This window comes from Vidua chalybeata, chromosome 5 (genome assembly GCF_026979565.1).
Source record: "Vidua chalybeata isolate OUT-0048 chromosome 5, bVidCha1 merged haplotype, whole genome shotgun sequence".
Classification (NCBI taxonomy): Eukaryota; Metazoa; Chordata; class Aves; order Passeriformes; family Viduidae; genus Vidua; species Vidua chalybeata.
The window spans coordinates 29,447,136-29,469,276 of NC_071534.1; the positions used below are offsets into that span (position 1 = coordinate 29,447,136).

Consider the following 22,141-nt stretch of genomic DNA (forward strand, 5'->3'; position numbering starts at 1 on the left):
TCAGCTTATTAGATACCATTATCCCTTTTGTCAGCTTGGGAAATTAAAGCCCAGGGAAGTGCAGGGCTTTCCCAGAAGGAGTACAGGTCCTTCATTTCTATTTACTGTCTTTTGCTCATGGGTCATTTGCTGAAAAGTCTGTTCTGAGCAACATAGAGTTGTCCCGCAATGGTTCAGTCAGGCTGGGGGCCACCTGGCCTGACATTCTGCCTCAAACTCAATAGAAAGAGCTGACTGGGCACATGCAGCTCACCAGTAAACTACCCTTAGTGCGGTGTTGCCAAAATAACCCACTTGCAGAGGAAGCTTTCCCTAACCCTTCAGTCAGAGGTTAGACCTCTTCCTGGTAGCAGAGGATTTATAGCCCTTCTAAACTGAATAATGAGAGCACTTCAAAGGAGGTGAGGCTTATTCTCTCCTTTAGCAAGTGTTGCGCTAAGTTTGAGATCTAAGTGATTCATCTGTTTCAAACTTAAAACTTTGCAAAATCAGTATCTTCATTTACTGTTGATTTTAGCACACTGGTTTCAGCATATGTAGGAGTTCAGCTCCTTGCATGATTTGAGTGTGTTCTGATTTCCTCTTCAGGTAACTCTGCCTAGTTATTATATTATTATATTATAATGCTTCTCTTGTCAGCCAGAAGCTCACAAGATTCCTGCACTGTGGAAGTGCCTTCAGTTGAGGAGTCAGGCTTGCATCCCAAAGGCACTGCTGTGTGGGTGCATCAGGAACATCTGGGGAAAGAGGTTTGTACAAACCTCTTCACAGGCTTGTACAAATAAAGATGGATTGATCTCATTGTGCCCTTCCAGTGCATGAAGGGAGCCTACAGGAAAGACGGGAGACTCTTGACAAGAGCCTGGAGTGACAAGACAAGGGGGAATGACTTCACACTGACAGAGAGGAGGTTTAGATCGGATATTGGGAAGAAATTCTTCCCTGTGAGGGTGGTGGGGCCCTGGCACCGGTTGCCCAGAGAAGCTGTGGCTGCCCCTGGATCCCTGGAAGTGTCCTAGGCCAGGCTGGATGGGGCTCTGAGCAAGCTGGGATAGTGGAAGGCGTCCCTGCCCCTGGCAGGGAAGTGGAACTGGATGATCTTTAGGGTCCTTTCTATTCTAGGCCTTTCTGTTATTCTGCTCTATGATGTGACTGTACACACACTAGGAAAAGTGCTAGGTTAGCCCTAAACTACCACCGTGCTGCCCCAGCTCAGGCAGCTTTGTTCCTGGAGGTACAGGTTGATCTCTGTGGAAAACAAAAGTCAGAGACATGCAGTACCTTCCCACTGGCTCTGCCAGGCAGCTGAATTGCCCTCTACTCCTTGGAATGCACTGCCCTAGGGTTACTAAACTCAAGCAAGCCCGTGACATTACTGTGTATTTTTAAAAGCAGGTATTGCAGACTCTGCATGTTCAGCAATCATAGCAAACAGCTGGAGTCCTGGAAATGCCTTCTGGGCCTGGCAGGACACTGATGGGAGTGTGCTTCCCATGGCTGACTCCTGGGGTATGGCACACAGATTGCTCTCAAAGGTCATCTTAAATAACTGTACTTACCTCATCATTTACAACACCAGAATTAGCCCTGTGACCAGTTAGGCATTTTTCAATTCACTTCACATTTTGCAGACCTGGATGTATCTTTATGTTCTTGTTTCCATACTCTGCAGAGCAAACTGCACTCCAAACACAACTTCTCTGCTGTGCCAAGGAGTAGGAACTCGTGCAGCCCAGGTTCACACAAACACATTCTCCCTTGCAGACAGACTAGGAGTGCCAAGGAGCATTATCTGATGATGGCAGCTTGATAAGTAAAGGTAGCTCCTTCTCTCTCAGGGAACACAGCCTTAACTCTGACCCTTGTCCACACACATTTCCATACCCTTTAATTACCTTTGTAGCAGTTACTAAGGAATTCTTGCTTATTCTACATGCTTTTCTAATGTTTAAGCATTTTTTCCCTAGTCATGTTGGTCCATTTGTCTCTACACATTTCATTTCTGACTTTACTGTGGAAAATGAAGTCCTGATGGCAGTGCATTCTGTATGACAGACCCTGTGTCCAAACCAGAGCATCTGTAAGAGTCTGTGGCACTGGAGTAAACAAACCCACCTCACAGTCGTGATTTCAATTCCCTAACTCCCAGCAGCTTCTCCCTGGAACAACAGAGGGCACCACTCCTCACATAAAATGCTCGAAGAGGAGCAGCCCTGCCTTTGAGTCATAGTTCAGGACCTAGAGGATTTATCTCTCACTAGGTGACTGGGATTGAATATTCTTTCTCCCAAGAGGTTCACCTCTGTATCTTCTGCTCTCTGTGCCAAAAGCTGCTCTCAGAGGCATGTGCACTGTTCCTCTGGTGGATCTTGCCCTACTTTGCACAGAGTGATTAAGCAGTTACTTACTGTGAAATAACTTTAGCCTGTTTGATTAGAATCTGCACTTGGGGAAGAGGGAACCACCAGCTCCTACCCCTGCTCCCATGAAGATCTGTTTTTGTTCCAGTGAGTTTACAACATAAAATGCATAAACATGCAGCATATCAGGGCTGGAGTCTCAGTTTCTCCTCTCAGGTGGCTGTGTTATCTTTTGATCTTGCTGTTCTGTCCAATAGGTGCCACCGTGTCAGTGCTGCTACCACCAGCTCTTTTGAAACAAAGAGACCTACAAGAGGCTACAGGAAAAATGGAGGGAGGCTATTTACAGGGCCTGGAGTGACAGAACAAGGGGGACAGGACAATGGCTTCACACTGACAGAGAGCAGGTTTAGATTGGATATTGGGAAGAAATCCTTCCCTGTGAGGGTGGTGGGGCCCTGGCACCGGTTGCCCAGAGAAGCTGTGGCTGCCCCTGGATCCCTGGAAGTGTCCTAGGCCAGGCTGGATGGGGCTCTGAGCAAGCTGGGATAGTGGAAGGCGTCCCTGCCCCTGGCAGGGAAGTGGAACTGGATGGTGTTTAAGTCCCTTCCAACCCAGGCCATTCTATGATTCCATATCACAGTAACAACATTATTATTTCAGAAGAATCTAAGTTTAAAAACAGCCTCTAAAAAGGGCTTCCCTGATATATTAACCCTCCAGCTGATGCCCTCAAGGGCTGTAATTATTAATTTCTGTACAGAGTTGGCCCATATGTGCATAATGTTGCATTCTGGTTGCTCAAGGTGCATCAAGCAAAATTCCTGAATGCCAGGACTCTGAACCCCTTGCAGCCCTTTCTGAGAGGACAGGGGAGGTTTAGGTTGGACATTACAGAATCACAGAATGAACTGAGTTGGAAGGGACCCACAAGGATCATCAAGTCCAACTCCTGTCCCTGCACACACACTCCCCAAGAGTCACATCATGTGCCCAAGGGTTGTCCAAAAGCTCCTGGAGCTGTCAGGCTTGGGACTGTGACCATCTCTGGGGAGCTTCTTCAGTGCTTCTGGAGGAAGAACCTTTTCCTAATATCCACCCCAACCCTCCCCTGACACAGCTCCAGCCGTTCCCTCTGGTCCTGTCCTTGATCACCACAGAGCAGAGATCAGGGCCTCTGCTTCGTGAGGAAGCTGCAGAACTGCTGTGAGCTCTGTCCTCAGCCTCCTCCAGAAAAACACACCAGTGCCCTCAGCTGCACTTCGTGTGGTTTCACCTCGAGGTCCCTCACCATCTCCATGTCCCTCCTCTGGACACTCTCTTGCAGCTTAATCTCTTTCCTACGTTGCAGTGACCAAAACTGCACACAATCATCAAGGTGAGGCTGCAACAATGCAGAGTAGGAAGAATTTGTTCACAGAAAGGGCGATCACACATCGGAGTGAGCTGCCCAGGGAGGCGGTGAAATCACCGTCCTTGGAGGTGTTTTAGGAAAGGCTGGACGTGGCACTGGGTGCCATGGTCTGGTTGACGCGGTGGTGTTCGGTCACAGGTTGGACTCGACGATCACAGAGAACTTTTCCAGCCTGATTCACCCCAGGATTTCCCCAGGATTGTCAGGGGAGCCCCAGCCTCTTCCGTCCCAGGGGCGGTCATTCCTGAGGGGAGGTGGGGCCGCGAGCGGGGAGGCGGAGCGCGAGCCGCGCGCCGGCCAATGGCAGCTGCCGCCGCCGCTGGCCCCGCTCACTCCCCCTCCCGCCCCCCCCCTCAGCGGGCGCGGCCCCACGCGCACGTGCCAGGCAGCGTGCGCGGCGGTCACGCGGGCGCGCGCGTGACGGCGGCGGCGGCCTGAGGGGCGGGCGCGTACTTCGGACCGGGGCGGCAGCCGGGCAGCGCCGGGCGGGGCGAGGCGGGGCGGGGCGGGACGGGACGGGACGGGACGGGACGGGACGGGGGGGATGGACGGCGGCACGGAGCAGGCGGGATCGCCCGGGAAACGGCCGGGCTGCCGGGGACTCTCTGGTAAAGTCACCGCGAAGCGGCCCCATGGCCCCCTGCGTCGCCTCCCGAGAGTGCTGCCCGCACTGAGGCGCCTGGTGCGTGCGCAGGTACTGCCCGAACGCTCCTGGCCTCCGGACAAACCCAGCGTTGGGCAGACCTTTGCTTTTCACAGCATCACAGAAGCGTTTAGGCCGGAAAAGTCCTCTGAGATCATCGAATCCAACATATGACCGAAGACCACCATGTCAAGCAGACCATGGAACTGAGTGCCCTATCCAGTCTTTCCTTAAAAACCTGCAGGGACAGTACTCTATCTCCCCGGGCAGGCAGTTCCAATGTCTGATCACCCGTTCAGTGAAAACAATTTCCCTCACGTCCAACCTAAACCTCCCCCCGTGCAGTTTAAGACCGATGCCCTCTTGTTTCAAGCAAAGCATAAAAAGATTTTCCAGCTTTAGTTCTTTTCCAGCCTCTCAGTCCTGTGCAGAACAAGAGAGTTCAACTTACATGTTAAAAGGAGACACTCACTTTCTCCTACTGGTAGTCCTGCAAACACTTCTGGAAATTTTGCTGCCAAGAGATGATGTAGAATCTCTCTCACTGGAGAGATTCCAGTACCATCTGGATGTAATCCTGTGCCATGTGCTCTGGGATGGTCCTGCCTGAGCAGGAGGTGGGATGACCCACTGTGGTGCCTTCCAGCCTGAACCATTCTGGGATTCTGTGAAGAGAAGCTTTTTTCTTCCCCTGCAATTTAGGCTGCCTTATTGCTACAGTCTGCTCTTGATGACTTATGACTGTTTTTGATGGACATACTCATATTCCAGGTCTTGCTGCTGGAACCTAGGGCCCAGCCTTACAAGCTTTGCTGGAAGCTGTGATATCCATACCACAGAAATGCTGATCTGGGTCGCTACTCACAGGCTCCAAACCTGAAGCCAATGCAGTGCATTCCAACCACATCTGTAAGTATTAGGCCCATGCAGAGGGGCTGCTGCTCCCACCTGGATGGGCTCTTTTGCAAACAACATCATATGTAAGGAAGGCTGTGGGCCTCCCTGCCACTCACACAAGGGCTGGAGCCTTGGCAAGTAGAATCCACTTCAGCGTCTGTTGGCTCATCTGGCTCTGTGCTGCAGGTATTAATCCAAACACACTTGGAGAGACAATTTTCTGCTGAGGAAGAAGGTGCCATAACTACATGGCTCTTTTCCTGAAGTTATTCCCTAGAAAATACTTAGTTATGAGAGTGTCTTGGTCTCATCCTTATAAAACATCTAGCAAAAAGCAAAGTAAAAAACACAAATGAACAACCAACAGGGCTTTATGGAGGCAGGAGAAACAGCTCTCCTTGGTCCCTATGACCCTGTAGAGCTGTCTGGGATCAAAGTCCCTGCTTGCTGAAACATAAGGGAATCTCTTCTTGCCTGTCCCAGGCATCGCCTGCATCCTCTGGGGCACTGGGAGGGCCACGCAGCGTGGGGAATGTTTGCAGCGGCGGCAGCAGCAGGTGCACTGCCACTGGGTGCCCCGTGAGTTCAGCGAGGCAGAACAGCCTGTCCCAGGCAGGGCAGCTCCTGCAGCCTGCGGCAGTGCCGTCATTGAGGCTGCCCTGAATTTAGTGCTTGTGACAGATTGACAGCCCTGCAGGCTGAAGTGCTGGAGCCACTGGAAGGATGCAGAGAGCGGAGCAGCTCGGCCCTGCTCACATCCAGCCCACACGTGTCCGGGGCTCACGCAGCTGCTGCTGGCAGCAGGTGAGCCACCAGCTTCTCTCTGCTGCTTCCCAGCGAGCTGCTCTGAGCCTGCAGGTGAACCAGAGACAGTCAACAGAGATTCAGACTTTCCTGAATGAAACTGGCTTTAAAAAAGCCAAGGCTTTTTTTGCAGTGAGGAAATTCAGCATTTTTGTTGCTTTCTTTCTCTGAGGTTGTACTTTCATGTTCATTTCTGCAACTAGAAGGCAGGAAACTTCTCAAAGAAGGCTGGGATCACACAATTCCAGGAGCTGAAGTTTGAAGGGAAAAGGAAATGCAAGGTTGCAAGACCCAGGTTACAGGGCAGGCCAGGAATTTAGAGGTGCTGAAACACACCTTGCACACAGTCCCTGGGCTTGCTGGATGTCAGACATTCAGTCTGCCCCAACTAAAGTGAAAATTAAACAAACAAGGCCCAAAACACAAACTCAGGACCTACTCCAAGGCCCACTGTGCTCCAGAAAAGGACTCACATGGCTTAAAGGGTAGGTCAGGCCTTTCTTAAACAGGGTTGATTGTCAAGTTCTGTAACTGTAACACCTTCAAATACAAAAATTCCTTGTCCTTCAGTTAGGAGTACATTATATTGCCTTCCATTGGCTTAACAATCCCAACCATCTTGATTTAACACACTCTAATGGATCCTGTCATGCCACCATAATATACTGGATTATAAAATCTGTTTTCAACAATTATTACTTAAGAAATCAAGCTTGCATCACTTATCTTGTGGTTTATGGGACAACAGAACATGGATTCAAGTGTAAACAGTAAATGTAGCACCCAGTCCTGCACTCTCAGCACTTCCATAAGGGAATGTATATTTAAAGATGTGAAGCTCTTTTCCAGTGTTTTTGTGATTGCTTTTAACCTCAAGAAAATTCAAGAAATACAAATTCATTTTGAATCAAAAGGGATCTGAGGAAGCCTGGAATTTAATAACTAAGGCTGACACTATGGTCCCTTCTGTGATTTGCCTTTTGCCTCCTGCAGCAGTCGGTTATCAGCCTCAATTACAAATCTTTTTCCCCCATATTTGCTTTTGTTAGGCATTGGGATTATCAGAACACACATAATTTGTCTTTATGTATTATGTCATAAAATGTAATAGATTTCACTGATGCTGCAACTTGGCATGAAGTCATTTGGCACATTTGATTCAAGGGCTAATAAAAACAAGCCTTCCTGTTACTGTACATGGTAAATACTGAAATTGATAAAGCCCTCTAAGGATCTGGGTTTATAGCCCAGCGAAACCTAAACGGATTCATAGTCCCAAAGGAAGGAAATTTGAAGGGAAACCTAAAGCCTTGCTCATGCTCAGGTTTTAAACTGCGCTCTTCAGGAGGGGCACAGCTTTTTATGAAGTGCTTGTGGCTCCACCCTTTGTGTTCGGGTAGTGATCTGGCAGGAAGGGCTTTGTGCTCAGTCAGGCCGATTGCCTGGCTGGCAGGAGGACTTGGAATACACGAGCACTTTCATCCCAGCCTAAATGCTGGCCTAACAAGTGTTGAGCTGTTCAAGTATGCAGGTCAAAGTTACCGAGGGGAAGGGTTGAGCCCAGCTCACTTTCATTCCTGTGACAACAGAGGGAGCAGAATCAGATCCAAAGACAGATGGAGGCAGACACAGACTTTTTCCGATTTCCCTACCTAGAAATTTACTTCAGCAGGTAGAGTTCTGCACTGTAGAAGCCTTTGGTCCATTATTTTTGGAAAAAAACATGTCTATGTGTCCACTGGTATTTGTAGATCGCCTGCCTGAATCTCTATTTGGAATTAAATTTACTACAGCTTCCATGTGAAGACTCCTATTTCTTAGCAATACTACTCGAGTAATTGAAAAGAAGTGCTTACTTTTCATTTAATTTATAATTCGTCCTGTGTTTTAAGGGATTGATGGATTTAACACGAGTCTTAGGAGCTTTTTATTCCATTCCAACTTCATTCCTTGTCAGTGTAGTCACCGGTACTGGAGAACCAGCAGAGGGAGTACGGAACGTTCCCCTCATCTCTCTCTTATGTAAACACTGACTACTGTTTGAGGCGTTCCTTTAATTTTATTTCCCTGCAAGAATTTTTGGAAGGAAAGGTGATCCACAGCTCTGCTATTCAATCTGTTGAAGCCTTTAGGGTGCTGCATTTCCATGCTAGGAACGATCTGCCTGCTTCCACCACTCTGTTTCTCCTCTTCCTCTCCCTCTCCCCTTCACCACAAAATATTCGGTTTTTGTAGAGTATTTCCAAGTTGGGACACCCATCATTCATTCCTGCAGAGATTGTGATACGTCATTAGATTGTCAGGCAAATCATAAAGTTTGTTCCTTGTGAGCAAAGAGAGCTCCCATGCAGCACCAGGGCTGACAAGTGTTAATTTTAAAGATTAGTATTTTTCAAAAAAGAAGAGAAAAAAAAGTAGATGTCAGGAAGAAACCTGTGTGTTCCACACTTTGCTTTGTGAAATGTGCACATATTAAACCAGAGTTTGCCAGAGAGAATTAAAGGAAACCCTACAAATTCAAACCCAGATTAAAAATGTGAATTAAATCAGCCATACAATCATACAGTTTGAAGCTCAATGCACCAAATATTATGTATTATCATTGCATTTTTAATTAGTAGACAGCCCCATTTTGTATATTAAAGTTTTTATTCCTTATTAAGAATTTTTAAAATCACAAAATAGTGTGGAAATATTTAGATAATAGAATTCATGAAGTGCTGGAAAATACTGGATATAAAGATTGATTTCTAATATATCACATACTAAACTGTTTTAAAACAGCTGGTTTCTTGCAGACAGGATTTATTTTTTTTTAATAATTTAAGACAGCATAAGCTTGTATCAAGCATAAGCATTGTAACAAAAGTGCAACTTTTTCAGCAAGTCCTCCCAAAAGATATTTAACTCAAAATATCATTAACACATATTTTTCTCCCTACAAAAATAGCATGTCAGACGTCATTAATTGTATGTATTAACAACTATTTACATACAGACACTCTGTAGGCTAGTAAGATTTTTTTTTTTTTGTAACGTTGTTTAAACACAGCGTTTGAGGCAAACAGTAGCAACAGCAGCAGCAGATGCACCAAACGGACTGACGGACCCCGAACACGCACACACTCCTCGCCAGGCTGTGGTGTCTCACCTCTTACATAACATTCAAGTGAGATTTCTCACAGTGCTACCTTGGCAACAAACTAAAAATATCTAGGCAAGGTCTTGGTTTAAGCCTTATTATAAAAGCTTTATCTGTGTGATTATCTGGTGTCTGGTTTGTCTCCAGAAAGGGAAAACGCAGTATTTGAGCATGGAATGAGGGAAAAACCCATATGGGAAACTTACTCCAACTGGGTTTATTGTTTCTGGGTTGCACAGGAGGTGTTCACCTACGGCCTCCAGGTTGTGTCACTCGGAATTTAGGATAGAATGAGTTCAGGCTGACAAGCTGCTCTGTGTTTTCTTGGGGGAGAGAAGGGGGTTTCTTTTTGTAGTTCAGTGCAGTAACATTCATTTTATACAGCAAGGTTTTGGGGGAAAAGAAATCTCTCGGGTACATACTGAATTAAATAAAGATGGGGTGAGGAAAAAAAAGAAATAAACACAAGGTTATGTAATGGGTCTGACTCTCCTTTCCTTGCACACCCAAAACTTGCTGGAGCCAGCGGCATCCCCGGGTGCTCAAGGCACTGCAGGTTTGGGCTCAGGGTGCATCCTCCACACTCCATAAAGTGCTAGCACAGGTGTTGGGCTCTGCCCTTCCTCCCTCGCCTCGCTCCCCGCCCTCATCCATCCAGGTCTCCCGGACAACAAGTGCAAGTTCCCAAGTGGGACTTAGGGATACACTGTATAAACCCATTCCAAATAAGGTGCCACATTTGATTACTCTATAGAGAGGAAAAAAAAAAGTATCCTTACTATGTTTTCTTCCTTCTTCTTCTTTTTTTGTTTTGTTTTGTTTTGTTTTGTTTTGTTTTCCTTATTTATGCATTTATAAAGCCAAACATTAAAAAAATACTGAGTAGCAAACTTTATCCTCGACGGTCCTCTGCAGGGGCCGCTCCGGGACCTGCTGCCCCGGCAGCGGGACTCCCACGGGCCAGGCCCGGCATCCCGCGGCCGCCAGCTCTCGGCGATCACCGGCCCCGGCGACCCCTGCCCTCCGTAGGAACCCGGGGGCGCAAGTGCGGGCCCGACGGCCCCTCAGTCCGAGGGGAGGGCAGCGGCGGCGGGGAGCCCCCGGGGCGTCTCACGGGCCCTCGGCGCCGGGCTCCTCGGCAGCTGCGGGCTCGGGCTCCTCGCCGGGCTCGGCGGCGGCAGCGAAGGGGTGAGGGAGGTGGGGCGTCGGGGGCAGCCCGGTGGCGGCCGCCGCCGCCTTCTCGGGGCCGAGCACGGAGGAGAGGCAGGGAAAGGAGGCGGCGGCAGCCGCAGCGGCGGCCGCCTGGGCCGGGATGCCCGGGTAGAGGAGAGGGATGGGGGCGGCGGGGTAGAGATACTTCTCCAGGCTGCTTTTATCCAGGAAGGGCTGCATGTAGGCGGCGGCGGCCGAGGGGGAGATGAAGTAGAAGGGCAGACAGAAAGGGGCCGCCGCCGGCTGTCCAAAGGGGGCCCCGCCGCCGCCCGCCCCCAGGGCCATCAGCGAGCCCAGCAGGGCGGCGTCGGGTCGGACCAGCGCGGCCGCCGCTGCCGCCGCCGCCGCCTCGGCTCCCCGCGTCGCCAGCCCCGGCGGGCCGGGCATGGGGCTCCCGCCGCGGTCCAGCTTCAGCCGCTTGGGCGCGGGGGGCACCTCGTCCCCCGACGGCTCCTGCTTGATGGCCAGGGCGGGCAGCGCTCCGCCGGCCGCCGCCGCGGGGCCGCGCTCGGGGCGCGCCTCGCCCTCCCCGCCGTAGCCGCTGTCCGTGTCCGTGTCGGTCTCGGCGCTGAGCTCGGCGGCGTGAGTCCGCTGGATAACGGGCACGCAGTTAGCCTGGCCCTCCGGCTTGTGGCCCGGCGCGCAGGGGGGGGCGGGCGGGGAGGAAGAGGAGGAGGATCCCTTGCTGAGCGGGCCCGGTGGCGGGGAGAAGAGCTGAGGGCCGGGGAGGAACTGCGACGAGATGGAGTGCAGGTGGCCGAGGAGCTGCGCGCATCGCTGCTCGCGGGGGGTCCAGCTCTCGAAGCGGGAGAGGTACTGCAGCACTTCCTTCGCGCACGTCTGAAAGCCCGAGTGGAAGGCGTCCAGGTCGGCCTGCACCGGAGACTTCATGGACCGCTCCCCTGCGGGGGAGACCGAGCGGGAACAGCGTTTACCTGCGGTTCCGGCATGGGGTGCCCGCGCCTCCCCCTGCTCGCCCCCGGTGCGCCCCAGCGGCGGTGCTCCCTGGACCCCGCTTACCATTCTGCAAAGCAATTATCTTCTGGTGCTGCTGCTCTGTTAAGGCTGTTAGCGCTTTCAAGTGCTTCAGAGTCAGTTCCAGCACCACCGCTTTCTCCAGGTGTCCCAGCGTCTGCAAAGGCAAGGGTAGGGGGCGGCTTGGCTACCTCTCGGCACGTTTTGGCTACTGCCAAATGCCGCCTCCGTTAACTTCGGTGAGACCGGTCCCCGAGGCATTAGGGCCAGGACGGCGGGCGGGCAGCAGGCAGGCAGCCCGGCGTCCCGGGGGCTGCGCAGCGGGCAAGGCTGCCGGCTCCTGCATCCGCACGGGCATATACGCTCCTGGGCACCTTACCGTTAGTTTCAGATGTTCGGGCAGTAAATCCTTCAGCTGGGCAATGCATTCGTTTATCCTGTCTCGCCTCTTCTTTTCTATCAGTCTATGTGGCAGTTTGTACGTTTCCTAATTGGCAAAACCCGGAAAAGCCAAGTGTTAGGCAGAGTCCCTCGGAACGCCGATCAAAACCAAAACAAATGTCATGCGGACCACATGCCGCGCAAATTATCGTCAAGGCACCGCTCCTCTCCCCGCCGTGCCAGCTCGCTCGTAAACCCACTTGCGATTCGGGGAGCAAGTTGTATGCACAGCCCCCCGGGGATGCTCTGGGGAGCGAAGCTACCCTGCAAAATTCAGCGAGCCCCAATTAAGCGGTTAAGCAAGAAGAGAGCCCCAAAAACTTATCCTTACCTTGCTCTCGTCCCTCTTCACGCCTCTTTTGGGTTTGCACATATACAGGGCAGGGTAGTCCAGCCTGGAGAAAAACACAAAGATCCAGCATGGGCAAGCGCAGCGATAGCTTGCCTAGCACCTCCTCGAATGGGCACACGGGCGCCGAGCGCTCTGCCCGAAGGGCCGGGCAAGGGCTCGCCCGGGTCCGCCAGCGGAGGGAGGCGGCGAGCCCCGCGCCCCGCCGGGGAGCCGGCGCCGCTCCCAGAGCTTCGCAGCACTTTCTCAAGAGGACGAAATTCCGTAGAGATACGAGACGGAGATAGTGCCCCGGCGCCTTACCCTATAAAATCCCTATGCTCCAGTAGCTGCCTCTCCGGCAAGCGGGAGATTCCTTCATCCATGTCTGCCAGCGGCTGATGTTTTCTCTCTGCTTTTGACTGAGCCTGCGGGATGCTGAGATCAGTCTCGGGAGATCCGCGAGCGACGCTGCGCACATGCAGCCTCCGTCCCCCCTCTCCCGTGCAGTGGCCAAAAGTGTGCGGCGGTTCGTCCCCCCCCCCCCACCAAGTGCCTCCGCCGCCGCTGCCGCTCCCCCCCTGCCCGCCTTCGCTGCGCTCTCCGCGCACACGCCCGCAGCTCCCGCCGCCGCCGCCTCGCCTGCCCGCGGGGCACGCGCGCCGCCAGCCAGCCCCGCACCCGGCTCACGTGCGGCGCGGGCGGGGGCGGGACCGGGGAGGGGACGGGGGGGTCCCGCCGCCTGCCCGGGGCCGCCCTGCGAGACAGCGGCTTCCCTCCGTGTTACTGCTGCTGCCGCTGCCGCTGTCATCGTCAGCGTTAACGCCGGGATGATTGCCACTCTCACTGTGTTTTTATTATTTTTATGATTTTTCTAATTTTAATAATTATGAAATAATTTTACTTTTATTATTGTATTTTTATATTTTTTTTATTTGGATCCGGGGAGGAGACCCGCCAGAGGAAAACGTGCCGACGGGATCAAGGGGCTAATAATCGAGCTCCTCTCTTGGGGGGTGCGGTTAGGAGGTCACGTTCGCCGTACGTTTTCTATAGATTTCTACAGGATGCGTGGGCACGAACAGGCGCACGCACACGCGTGTCACTATGCGGAGCGGTCCCTGGCCCGGCGCCGCTGTGCCGCAGCTCTCGTCCCCCGGTGCTCCCGCCCGGCCGCCGCTGCTCCCGGCAGCTCTCCCTCCCGACCTTTGGATGGGAGCCGGATCTGCCTGAAAGGCCAGACCGCGGCAGAAGCGCTCCTTCTATACAGACGGACTCACGTATAGAGGCACATATATATAAATACATGTCTATATCTAATGTAAACACATCTGCTGTTGACGCAGCCCTCGGGCAGCCCGCAACCCTGCGGGGCGCAGGGGGTGACATTGGCAGAGGATTTGCACCGGTGCAGCGTGACCGGCCGCAGCAGACCCGGGACGGGGCGGGGCGGGAACCCCTCCGCCCCCCCGCCCGCGTCCCTGAGAGCCGGGCGCGCCCGCGCAGTCCCCGCTCCCCGCCGGCGGCGGCGGCACCGACAGCCGCCTCCCTAATCCCGTCTCACACTGGTACGAGCACAGGGCCGGCAACGTGACCCGACCTGCTGCCACATCACTGCAGCCGGGCTGCACCGGGCGGCCCTGCCCCGCCGCCCCCCGATAGCAGGCGGTGGCACCGGGCGGCACTGGGCACCCCCGGCACGGGCTACCGCGGGCCGTGCCCCTCCAGCCCCGGGCAGCCCCGCGCCCCCCGCCCCTCGCCGGGCAGCCCGCCAGAACCCTCCTGTCAGCGGAAGGACGGGGTGCCGGTGTCCGAGGGAAGGGGATGCTCTTCCTTCCTGTTCCCCGGGCAAAGGCGCTGTCTGGGCGTGCGTGTGTGTCCCCGCATGTGCGTGTCCCGGCCTGTGTGTCCCCGCGTATCCCCGCGTGTGCGCCGTGCCTGCACGCCGGCGCGGCATGTGTGGCCCTGCAACGTGCGGGGTGTGCAGCGTGTGCGGGGAGCGCAGCGGCCTCGGCCCCACGTGCGGGGCGGGGGGAGCGGACACCCCCGACACCACCACCCCCTCTCAGAGCCGGCCTGGCGGGTTTCTCTCCGGTATTCCCGGCGGGAACCGCAGGAGGAAAGTGTCAGCTGAGGCGATCCACAGCGATATGTTTATCCCCGCCGCCAGCGCTGACCGCTTGCTTTTCACTTGGTTCAGTTTTGCTCCCTCCCTTCCGCGGGCTCCGGCTTCTGGAAGTGTGTGACCTCCAAACCCGGGCTCTCACAGAATCCAGGCGGCTGGGGGAGGCGGGGGAATTACCCCAATAAATACCAAACACGCCTCCGGTTGCCAAAATAGAGACGGGAACCTCACATCATTCCTGTCTAAAGACCGTGTTTTACAGGTAATCTAGCCAGAAGGGTAACTCGTGATTTTTGTGTGCGTGGGGTGGAGGGGGGGGTGGGGGGGGAGGGCGTGGGGGGGGGGGGGTTGGGCTGCCGAACCGCGCTGCCCGTCTGTAAAGTGCGAATGAGGTTTTAGGAGCAGCGAATGCTCTGATTAGGTGTTTGAGGCTCCTGCTTGGCAAGCAGCAAGCGGCACTGCGGGCTTGTACAGCTCTCTCCCTGTTAACTTGATGGCATTTCCACACTGTCCGAAGCTAAACCGGACAAAAAAAATAACATGCATTTGTGCCACGTGCATATACGTTATAGTAGTGCAGGGTCAGAAGGAGAGGCTTGTGGACTGCTACAGAGGTGGGTGGGAGAATCTGCTGCTGGTGCGGAAAGCAAATTGTTACACATGTTCACAGAGTCATAGAATATTCTGAGTTGGAAGGGACCCACAAGGATCCTGGAGTCCAGCTCCAGGCTCTGCACAGGACAATCCTACCAAGTGCCTGAGAGCATTGTCCAAATGCTTCTTGAGCTCTGTGAGTCTTGAGGCTGTGATCACTTCCCTGGAGAGCCTGTTCCAGTGCTCAACCACTGTCTGGGGGAAGAACTTCTTCCTCATATCCAACCTAAATCTCCCTTGGGACATTACCTTGGGTAAGCCAGGACTACAGAGCAGTTCCCTAGGGAAGGGGGACCACAAACTGCAAGGGAAACTTGCTCATCAAGGACATATTGGTTGCCCCATGTCAGTCATCCATGCTGCAGGTAGAGCTGCAGGCCCTCTTGTTAGTCAGTGGAGAGAAACAAGCAGCTTCAGCATGAAATATCTCTCCTCCTCAGTGGACTGGTCCTTGAAAAAGCATCAAGAAAACAGCCCAAGTAAAAGGAGCTTAACCCTGAACTAAAGCACATGGAGACCTTTTGGGGGAGTGCTGGTTCAAAGGGAGCTTGAATTCTGAAAGAAAAGACAGTTCCCTGCAGATGATTCCTCCCATGGGCAGGAAAGCAGGGCTTTGCATGGTTTCTGTAACAAACAGACACGGTTGGGAGCAGGGCGGGTGAGCATTTCTGGAGCAACCTACTTATGGAACACCTGGAACATTTCTGGAGCGTTTCTTTGCCAGCTTCATCCTCTCTGGAGCAACCTGCAGATCTTCAAAATATGGAAAGAATGTCCAGGGTGAGACCCAGCTTCTAGGAAAAGTCCTAATTCTGGGATTCCTCTGGAACCAAGTGGGAGCGGAAATTGAAAATTACCAAAGACTCAAAACATGAGCCGGGACAGCTGGAGACTTTGCAAAAGGAGTTCAAACAACATCTGGAAACTTCTAATAGTTTTATAACAGGTCACCTGGATACAAAGATAAAATACTTCAGTGTCCAGAGAGAGTGCAAAATTCTTCTGGTAGATTCCCACTTTAAAAAGGCAGGATGGATCAAAGAGGTGATCAGCAGCACAAGTATCATGCAAAATAATGTTTTCCAGAAAATAAGTCACAACAAAAGCTTTGGCCGATTTATAAGCCAAGATGAACCACAGCAAATAGTTAAGAAATTGAGAAAATCAGTGAGAAAATTATATAAAAGGCTTGCAGGTTACCACAGGAAAAAAACAGCCTCCTGCTGCAGATGAGCTGGCCAGCACACAACCTACCACCATCATCTACCAGCATTTCCAGTCTCCAGGAGGAAGGAATCAGAATATTTGTCCCAGCTGAATCCATGCAAAAGCCATGGTGTTTGAGGAAAATACACCTGGGAGATTTGTTCAGCTCTGTCCATAACCACAGCATGAGGGAATGGCTCTGAAAGGGGAGTCCTAGGAGCCAATTTGACGGGGTCAGCTCTTATGTCAGTGAGCACTAGCCTTCAGGAAAAGAGATTAAATTACCTAGTCTGGCTGTATGACTAGAATCAACCATCAAATTAGAGAGAGCTGGTCAGCTGTGTGCCACAAAGTGGGGGACAAAGAGAATTCAGCTGAAGGATCTGGATTATTTTGGTTGAATAACAAGGTATTCAACCAGAGGAAATTGGACATTGACCTAATAACAGATTTTTTCAGTAAGGGGATGACCAGACTAAACTCAGGGAAAAAGGGAAATATAAGCACATAAAAATCTGAGCTGGGTCAGACAAAAGGTTCTGGAGTCCAGGAGGAGATGCTTTGGGAGGAGCAGACAAACAGCATGGACACAATGTAAGCTCTCTCTGCCAGTCTCCCAGGTCCTGGTGACCTGCAGGGCAGAGACTTCCTGAGCCAGGAACGATATCTCTGTGTTTAATGGGAAGCCAAAGATGCCCTAAGAGGCTGAGGAATGTGCCAAGTCTTTAAATGATGGGCTGCAGCAGAGCACTGGGCCAGTTAGCAGGCAGTGGTGAGAAGGTGGTCAGTCCTGTCAGTGCAGTGCTGTGGCTCACATGGGGACAAGAAAAGAGAACTTCCAACCTCAGAGAGTACCACACACACCCAGCATATGTAAAGCAAGAGAGACAGGGGCCATGCAAAAACAGAGCTGAGCTCAGAAGCAGAAATAAAATAACCTGAGTGTGGGAAGGTGGTGGGCCAAGACATGACACAATGTGCAGTGAGCCCTTTGCAGAGTTGCAAAATGAGGAAATGGGGGGAGATCCAGCTGGGTGACAGAGTCAGGACCACGTTTTTGTGGAGGACTGGTGCAAAAACCTTACCAGGGGGACACTGGTCACAGTCTGCTATACTTTGGCTCGTCTTACGCCATGTGAAATGGGTGATACCAGAGATGGGTCAGTCTCTCAAACCAGCCTTTGGACTAATGGTCACTGAGCTAATCAGCTTGTCATGGATAGTGGTGACAGGAGAATGTATACACTTCCCAAACCTTGGGAAGTCAGAAACAAGGCACTGGAGCAATAAGTAAGGCATAGTGATGTCCTGATAAACACCAGGAAGGAACTGTGCCTTATCCCATCAGTTTGGAAATTCCCTTAAAAGGTGTGTTTCCAGTGAAGCTCATTGTTTGCAGGTAGCTAAGAACCTGTCCTGCCTTCGAGGACAGTAAAAAATAAAGGTGACTCCACTCTGAGGTCACTGCCAGCCCTGACTGATGGGAGAGTCTGAAGCCTGCCTGGAATCCTGGGACCTTCAGAGACTCTTCCCCAACAGGTCAGTCAGATCTTGGGTATGTGATACAGATAGGATCTCCATCTGTCTGCTGGGTGCTTTCCAGGAACATCAACCACAAACAAGTAAAACAACCTTCTCCCTAAGTTCTCCATCTGAAGTCCCTGGAAAGAAGCTCTGTCTGAACATGAAGGCCCCTTGGATGATGGGTTCAGTTTGGTCAGTCATAAGAGATCTAAAAGGTGTATATCAAAAGGCAGAAAAAACAAAGGGAAAATTGCTTTCTCAGCAAAGCCTGACCTGGCAGTTTAGTGATGGTTGGGGGCTTATGTAAAGCCCCAGCTGTGCTGGAGAGGCTGGTGGGGAAGGTAGGGCACACCATGCCAACAGGAGGCCTTGAATGGCCTCAACCTTCCAAGAGGTCTGTTGTGCTTAGGCTATTTATGGGTGCACGCCGAGACCTTTGAACAAGTGGTAGGTGCATGGACAACATGGCCTGTGATAAGTTCAAGGCTGACAGTCTCTAACTGGTCCCAAAGGAAAGGGAGTTGTTCCAAGAGCAGGTAACTTCAGCCTGCTCCACCAACTGGTGATGGGGAATTTCCACTGAAAAAAGCAGAAGCGAGACTGCCCAGAGCTGGCCCACTCTCCAGAGCTGCAGGTCCACAGGACTCTGCTCCTGTTACAGAGGGAGATATGCTGTTTGTAGATGTGCTAACATTGCACAACCTTGCTTGGGCACAGTGACAGATGGAGACCATTTTAGTGGCCAGCTCAATGAGATTTAGCAGTTTCCACCTGTGCAATTCTTGCCAGTGGTTAAATTTACTGATGGGCTCTGCTGGTATTTGCACAGGAGGAACAGTGTAATCAGTGTACTGATTTGTACAGGGGTGTAGGCTGTGAATCCCTGCACTAGCTCATTCCGTGGGATTCCCAAATGCAATTTGCCCAAGTCTTTAGGAAAATGGCAATTTTGCAACTGCACAATTTACTACACCTCTGGTCATAAGTGGAGTAGCAGGGATGCTGAATCCAGGCAGAACCTTTGGGATGCAGTACAACGGTGTCACAAAGAGTTGATTCTTCAGAGGGATGAATGCAGAGAGGGAGATGCTTGTTTCCTCTCAAACCACTTGTGAATGTGCAAATACTTCCAGTTGACTCAGGAGAACCAAGGAGGGGAAGTGCCAGAGGAGAAATGTGGGCTCCTGAAGGTTCATCACAGAAAGAATCCCAGTAGGATACAACTAGAAAATGAGCTGGGAAACTCCACTGTCCTAGAGCAAAATGTGCATACATTTGGAGCACAATGGAGTGATGGATACCAAGGGAAAAGCTTTCTGGTCATGGTAGAAAAGTCTGGAGTGAAAGGTCAAATAAGGCATAAAAGTTCTAGTGCATGAAAACAACCTATAGAGCACATTGTTAGGTGGTGTCTGGAGCAGGAAGTTCTGAGATTATTATTTTAAAAGCTGGCAAATGTTTTAAGCCACAATGTGTTTCTGTGCATTTCCAAGCCTTAGCTAAGCTAAGTGAAAAAGTCCTACATTGGTTTAGAATCAGGAAGGATGTAGAAAATGCATGCAATTTGCATGCAATGCATGCAAAAAATGCAGTCTGTAGGACTGTTATTTGCAATAGGGGCATTCATCTCCTATTGCAAATAACAGTCCCACAGAAACACAGAGACCCTCCATGAAACAGTATCTGAGAGACTTATTCCATTAATGGGCTGCATTGCCTGGTGTCCTTGGGTTTCTGTCTGGAGCAGATTCTAAAGGCTGCAGACTATTTCACAAAATGCCCTGGAGCTTGTCTGTTAGGACACCAGTGCCAGATGTCCAAGTGAAAGATGTCCTCTCCCTCTAAGTCCTAGGAGGTATAGGAGGATTGCACAAAGCTCGAGGGAGAAACTCTGAATCCAGAACTTTTCAGCAGATCTGTGGGGTGGTTGGGATCCCTAAAACAGTTCCATGTGACCACAGCCTGAAGGTTGGTGTGATTTTTTTTTCTTTTTTTTTTTCAGACTCTTCCATTCCAGTGGCTTGCTCCTCAGAACTGCCTGAAGTGGTAACACACAGCATATTCCAGTCCTTTGGGAGGCCCCAGGAGAAGCAAAGCACTTCCTCACCATTTTGATGAAAACCTAAGGCCTTCTGCATGCCTTTTTATGGACTTCTGGGAGAAGAAGAAAGACTTTTGGGTCATGCATAGAAGCACATGTTCCTTTGTTTGTTTGTTTTTTTTTTTTTTTAATCAAGTGGAAATCTGGGATATTTTACCATCTTAGAAGAAACAGTGTGAAAGCCTTTAAAAGGATAAACCTAGAGCAATACTGTTGGACTTGCTGTATAAGGCCATATGGTACTGACCTGGATATTTATGGTGGTTACACATTACAGTGGGGTCCCAGGCTGTCACAAGGCCCATTAGAAAATGTAGTAGGAAAACAACACACTGGGCAAACAAAACTTCAGGGTTTCACTCTTCCTCTGTCCTTCCTTCACTGCAAATGTAGCTGTGGAAAGCTGAGGCTGGAGAAGTTGAAGCACAGATTCCTTTCCTCCCTGCTAGCTCCAAAGGGCTAGAGATTTGCAAGAACACTGCATCCACCTGGGGGTGACTGCTTAGAAGGAAATCAAGGAGCAGAAAACTGTGAGAAAGGGGACTATAAATGTTTTGGATTAGCAATAGGAAAATACCTTCCTGAAGCACACTGTGTAATTACAGTAAATAAGAATGTGTCATTCATCACTTCTTAAATTATTTTCCCTCATTCATAGGATGGTGGGTTTATTAGAGCCATGTCATTTTGAGCTCCTTCAGAATAAAAGAGGAGGCTGAGAGGTCAGGTGTGGGAGGGAAGCCAAGTCCCTCTAAAGCCAAGTGTGCAAGACAGGCGGGACAGTCTCCCTCCTCTATGAGACAGAAACCATCCCATTCTGGACACTTGGCTGCAGACAGGTGAGTGCTAAGAAGATGTGAAAGAAGTCAGAGGAGAAGCCTAGTGTGTGGTTTTGGGTACAGATGCTACTTGGAGCTGGCTGGCTCTGAGCAAAGAGCCCAGCTGATGTTGTATGAGTCCTCCTGGGTTCTAGTAGGGAAGGACAGAGCTTTTTAGCTAGGACAGGAGGAGAAATCAGGGGATCTGTTGGTGCCTGTCTGCTTCTGCCACCACCCCAGATCTACCTGGAATGTGCAAGCAAGGAGAAGTCCTCTGCTTTGTATAAGCAGCACTGGATTGGAAAGCCAAAGTATTCCATAGGCATAGGCACCAGCTGCAGTGCAGCCCCAGACCACAAGCAGGACAGCACAGAGCTCAGCACAGACACTCAGGAGAAGGGACAGGCATGTGTGATGATCATTAGAACCCACTGGCCCAGAGGGAAGGATCAGTCAGCCCTTAGACCCATCCTAGCTTGTCAGGATGTATCCAGGATACCTCTGGATCTTGTACCAGCTGGGAAATAACCCCTCATATCCCCTGAATTCTCTGCTTTCTCCAGTGTGCCCTTTGCTCCCAAACCAGATGGCAGCATGGTCCCCTCTGCTGGCAGTGCTCCCTGGGGTGTGCAGTGCCACAGGGAGCTACCCCATGGTATGTGGGCTCTGAAGCTCTTGCAAGTCCTGCTTGCAGGGTCACTTGCCCGCAGTGCTATTCACCTCCCCACTGTTTTCACCAGGCTGCTGCAGCTGGGGCAGGAGCACTGCCTGCGTGCGAGCAGCCGTGGTGGCAGGCCTGGCAAACCTCCCTTCTTCACAGGGAGACTCTCCTCCCCCCGATGAGCATGTTTCCAGACAGCTGCCTTTTATGAGGGCAGATTTCAGGAAGGCTCTAAAACCTAGCCTCGTTGAACTCGTCTCCCAGTCCTGTGCTCTGTGTCCTGCTGGGGAGGCATTGCATGACCCCTTCCAGCTGCCAGCAGCCAGCCTTTCAACGTGGCAAGGGGCCGGGCTGTGTCTGGGCAAATGTTTTCTTTGTGCGGTCAGAAAGCTGGGCTGGGCAGAGGCGCCATGCCTGAGGCACATCCTGACAATGAGCCCCTGCCCACCCAGGCCACGCTGGGTCTCGATCTCCCACGTTGATGGCACAGACAGCAAGGGTGGCAGTGACCCTGGGTATTACCCAGGATTAGTGTTTTTATCTCAGGAGCAGCAGGGAGATAAAAGCACCCCGGTGGGGAGGGTTGCAGGGTGCTGGAGAAAGAGCCCAGGGTGCACCACAGGATGGGGACAGTGCCACCCACACATCCCACCTGTGGGACATGCTGAGGCATGAGGCATCCACTGCCTCCATGGCTCGGCTTTAGTGTTGGCCCCTGGACAGAAGGTGGTGCAGCCAGCAGGACCATGAGGGGCCCCTGTCCACAGCCAGGCATTCATTGCTGAGGTTGCTGTTCCATCATCCCTACACACCCCACAGCCGTGAGGGTCCAAATC

At 51.7% G+C, this 22,141-nt stretch overlaps 2 protein-coding genes across 2 annotated transcripts in view; one reads left to right on the forward strand and one right to left on the reverse strand.

Moving 5' to 3' along the window:
- The window catches only part of RASSF8 (Ras association domain family member 8), a 95,800-nt gene extending 75,883 nt beyond the window's left edge, over positions 1-19,917 (forward strand). Inside the window, exon 7 of the mRNA XM_053942395.1 lies at positions 19,728-19,917. The gene's annotated coding sequence lies outside the window, so the exon portion shown is untranslated. The remainder of the gene's footprint in view (positions 1-19,727) is intronic.
- Positions 8,907-12,758, reverse strand: BHLHE41 (basic helix-loop-helix family member e41). The gene is made up of 5 exons (XM_053942388.1): positions 12,541-12,758; positions 12,220-12,283; positions 11,827-11,934; positions 11,493-11,604; positions 8,907-11,374 (listed from the first exon to the last, which is right to left on the reverse strand). The coding sequence occupies exons 1-5, from the start codon at positions 12,600-12,602 to the stop codon at positions 10,371-10,373; spliced, it is 1,350 nt and encodes a 449-aa protein (XP_053798363.1). The 5' UTR covers positions 12,603-12,758; the 3' UTR covers positions 8,907-10,370.
- Positions 19,918-22,141: the final 2,224 nt, after the last annotated feature.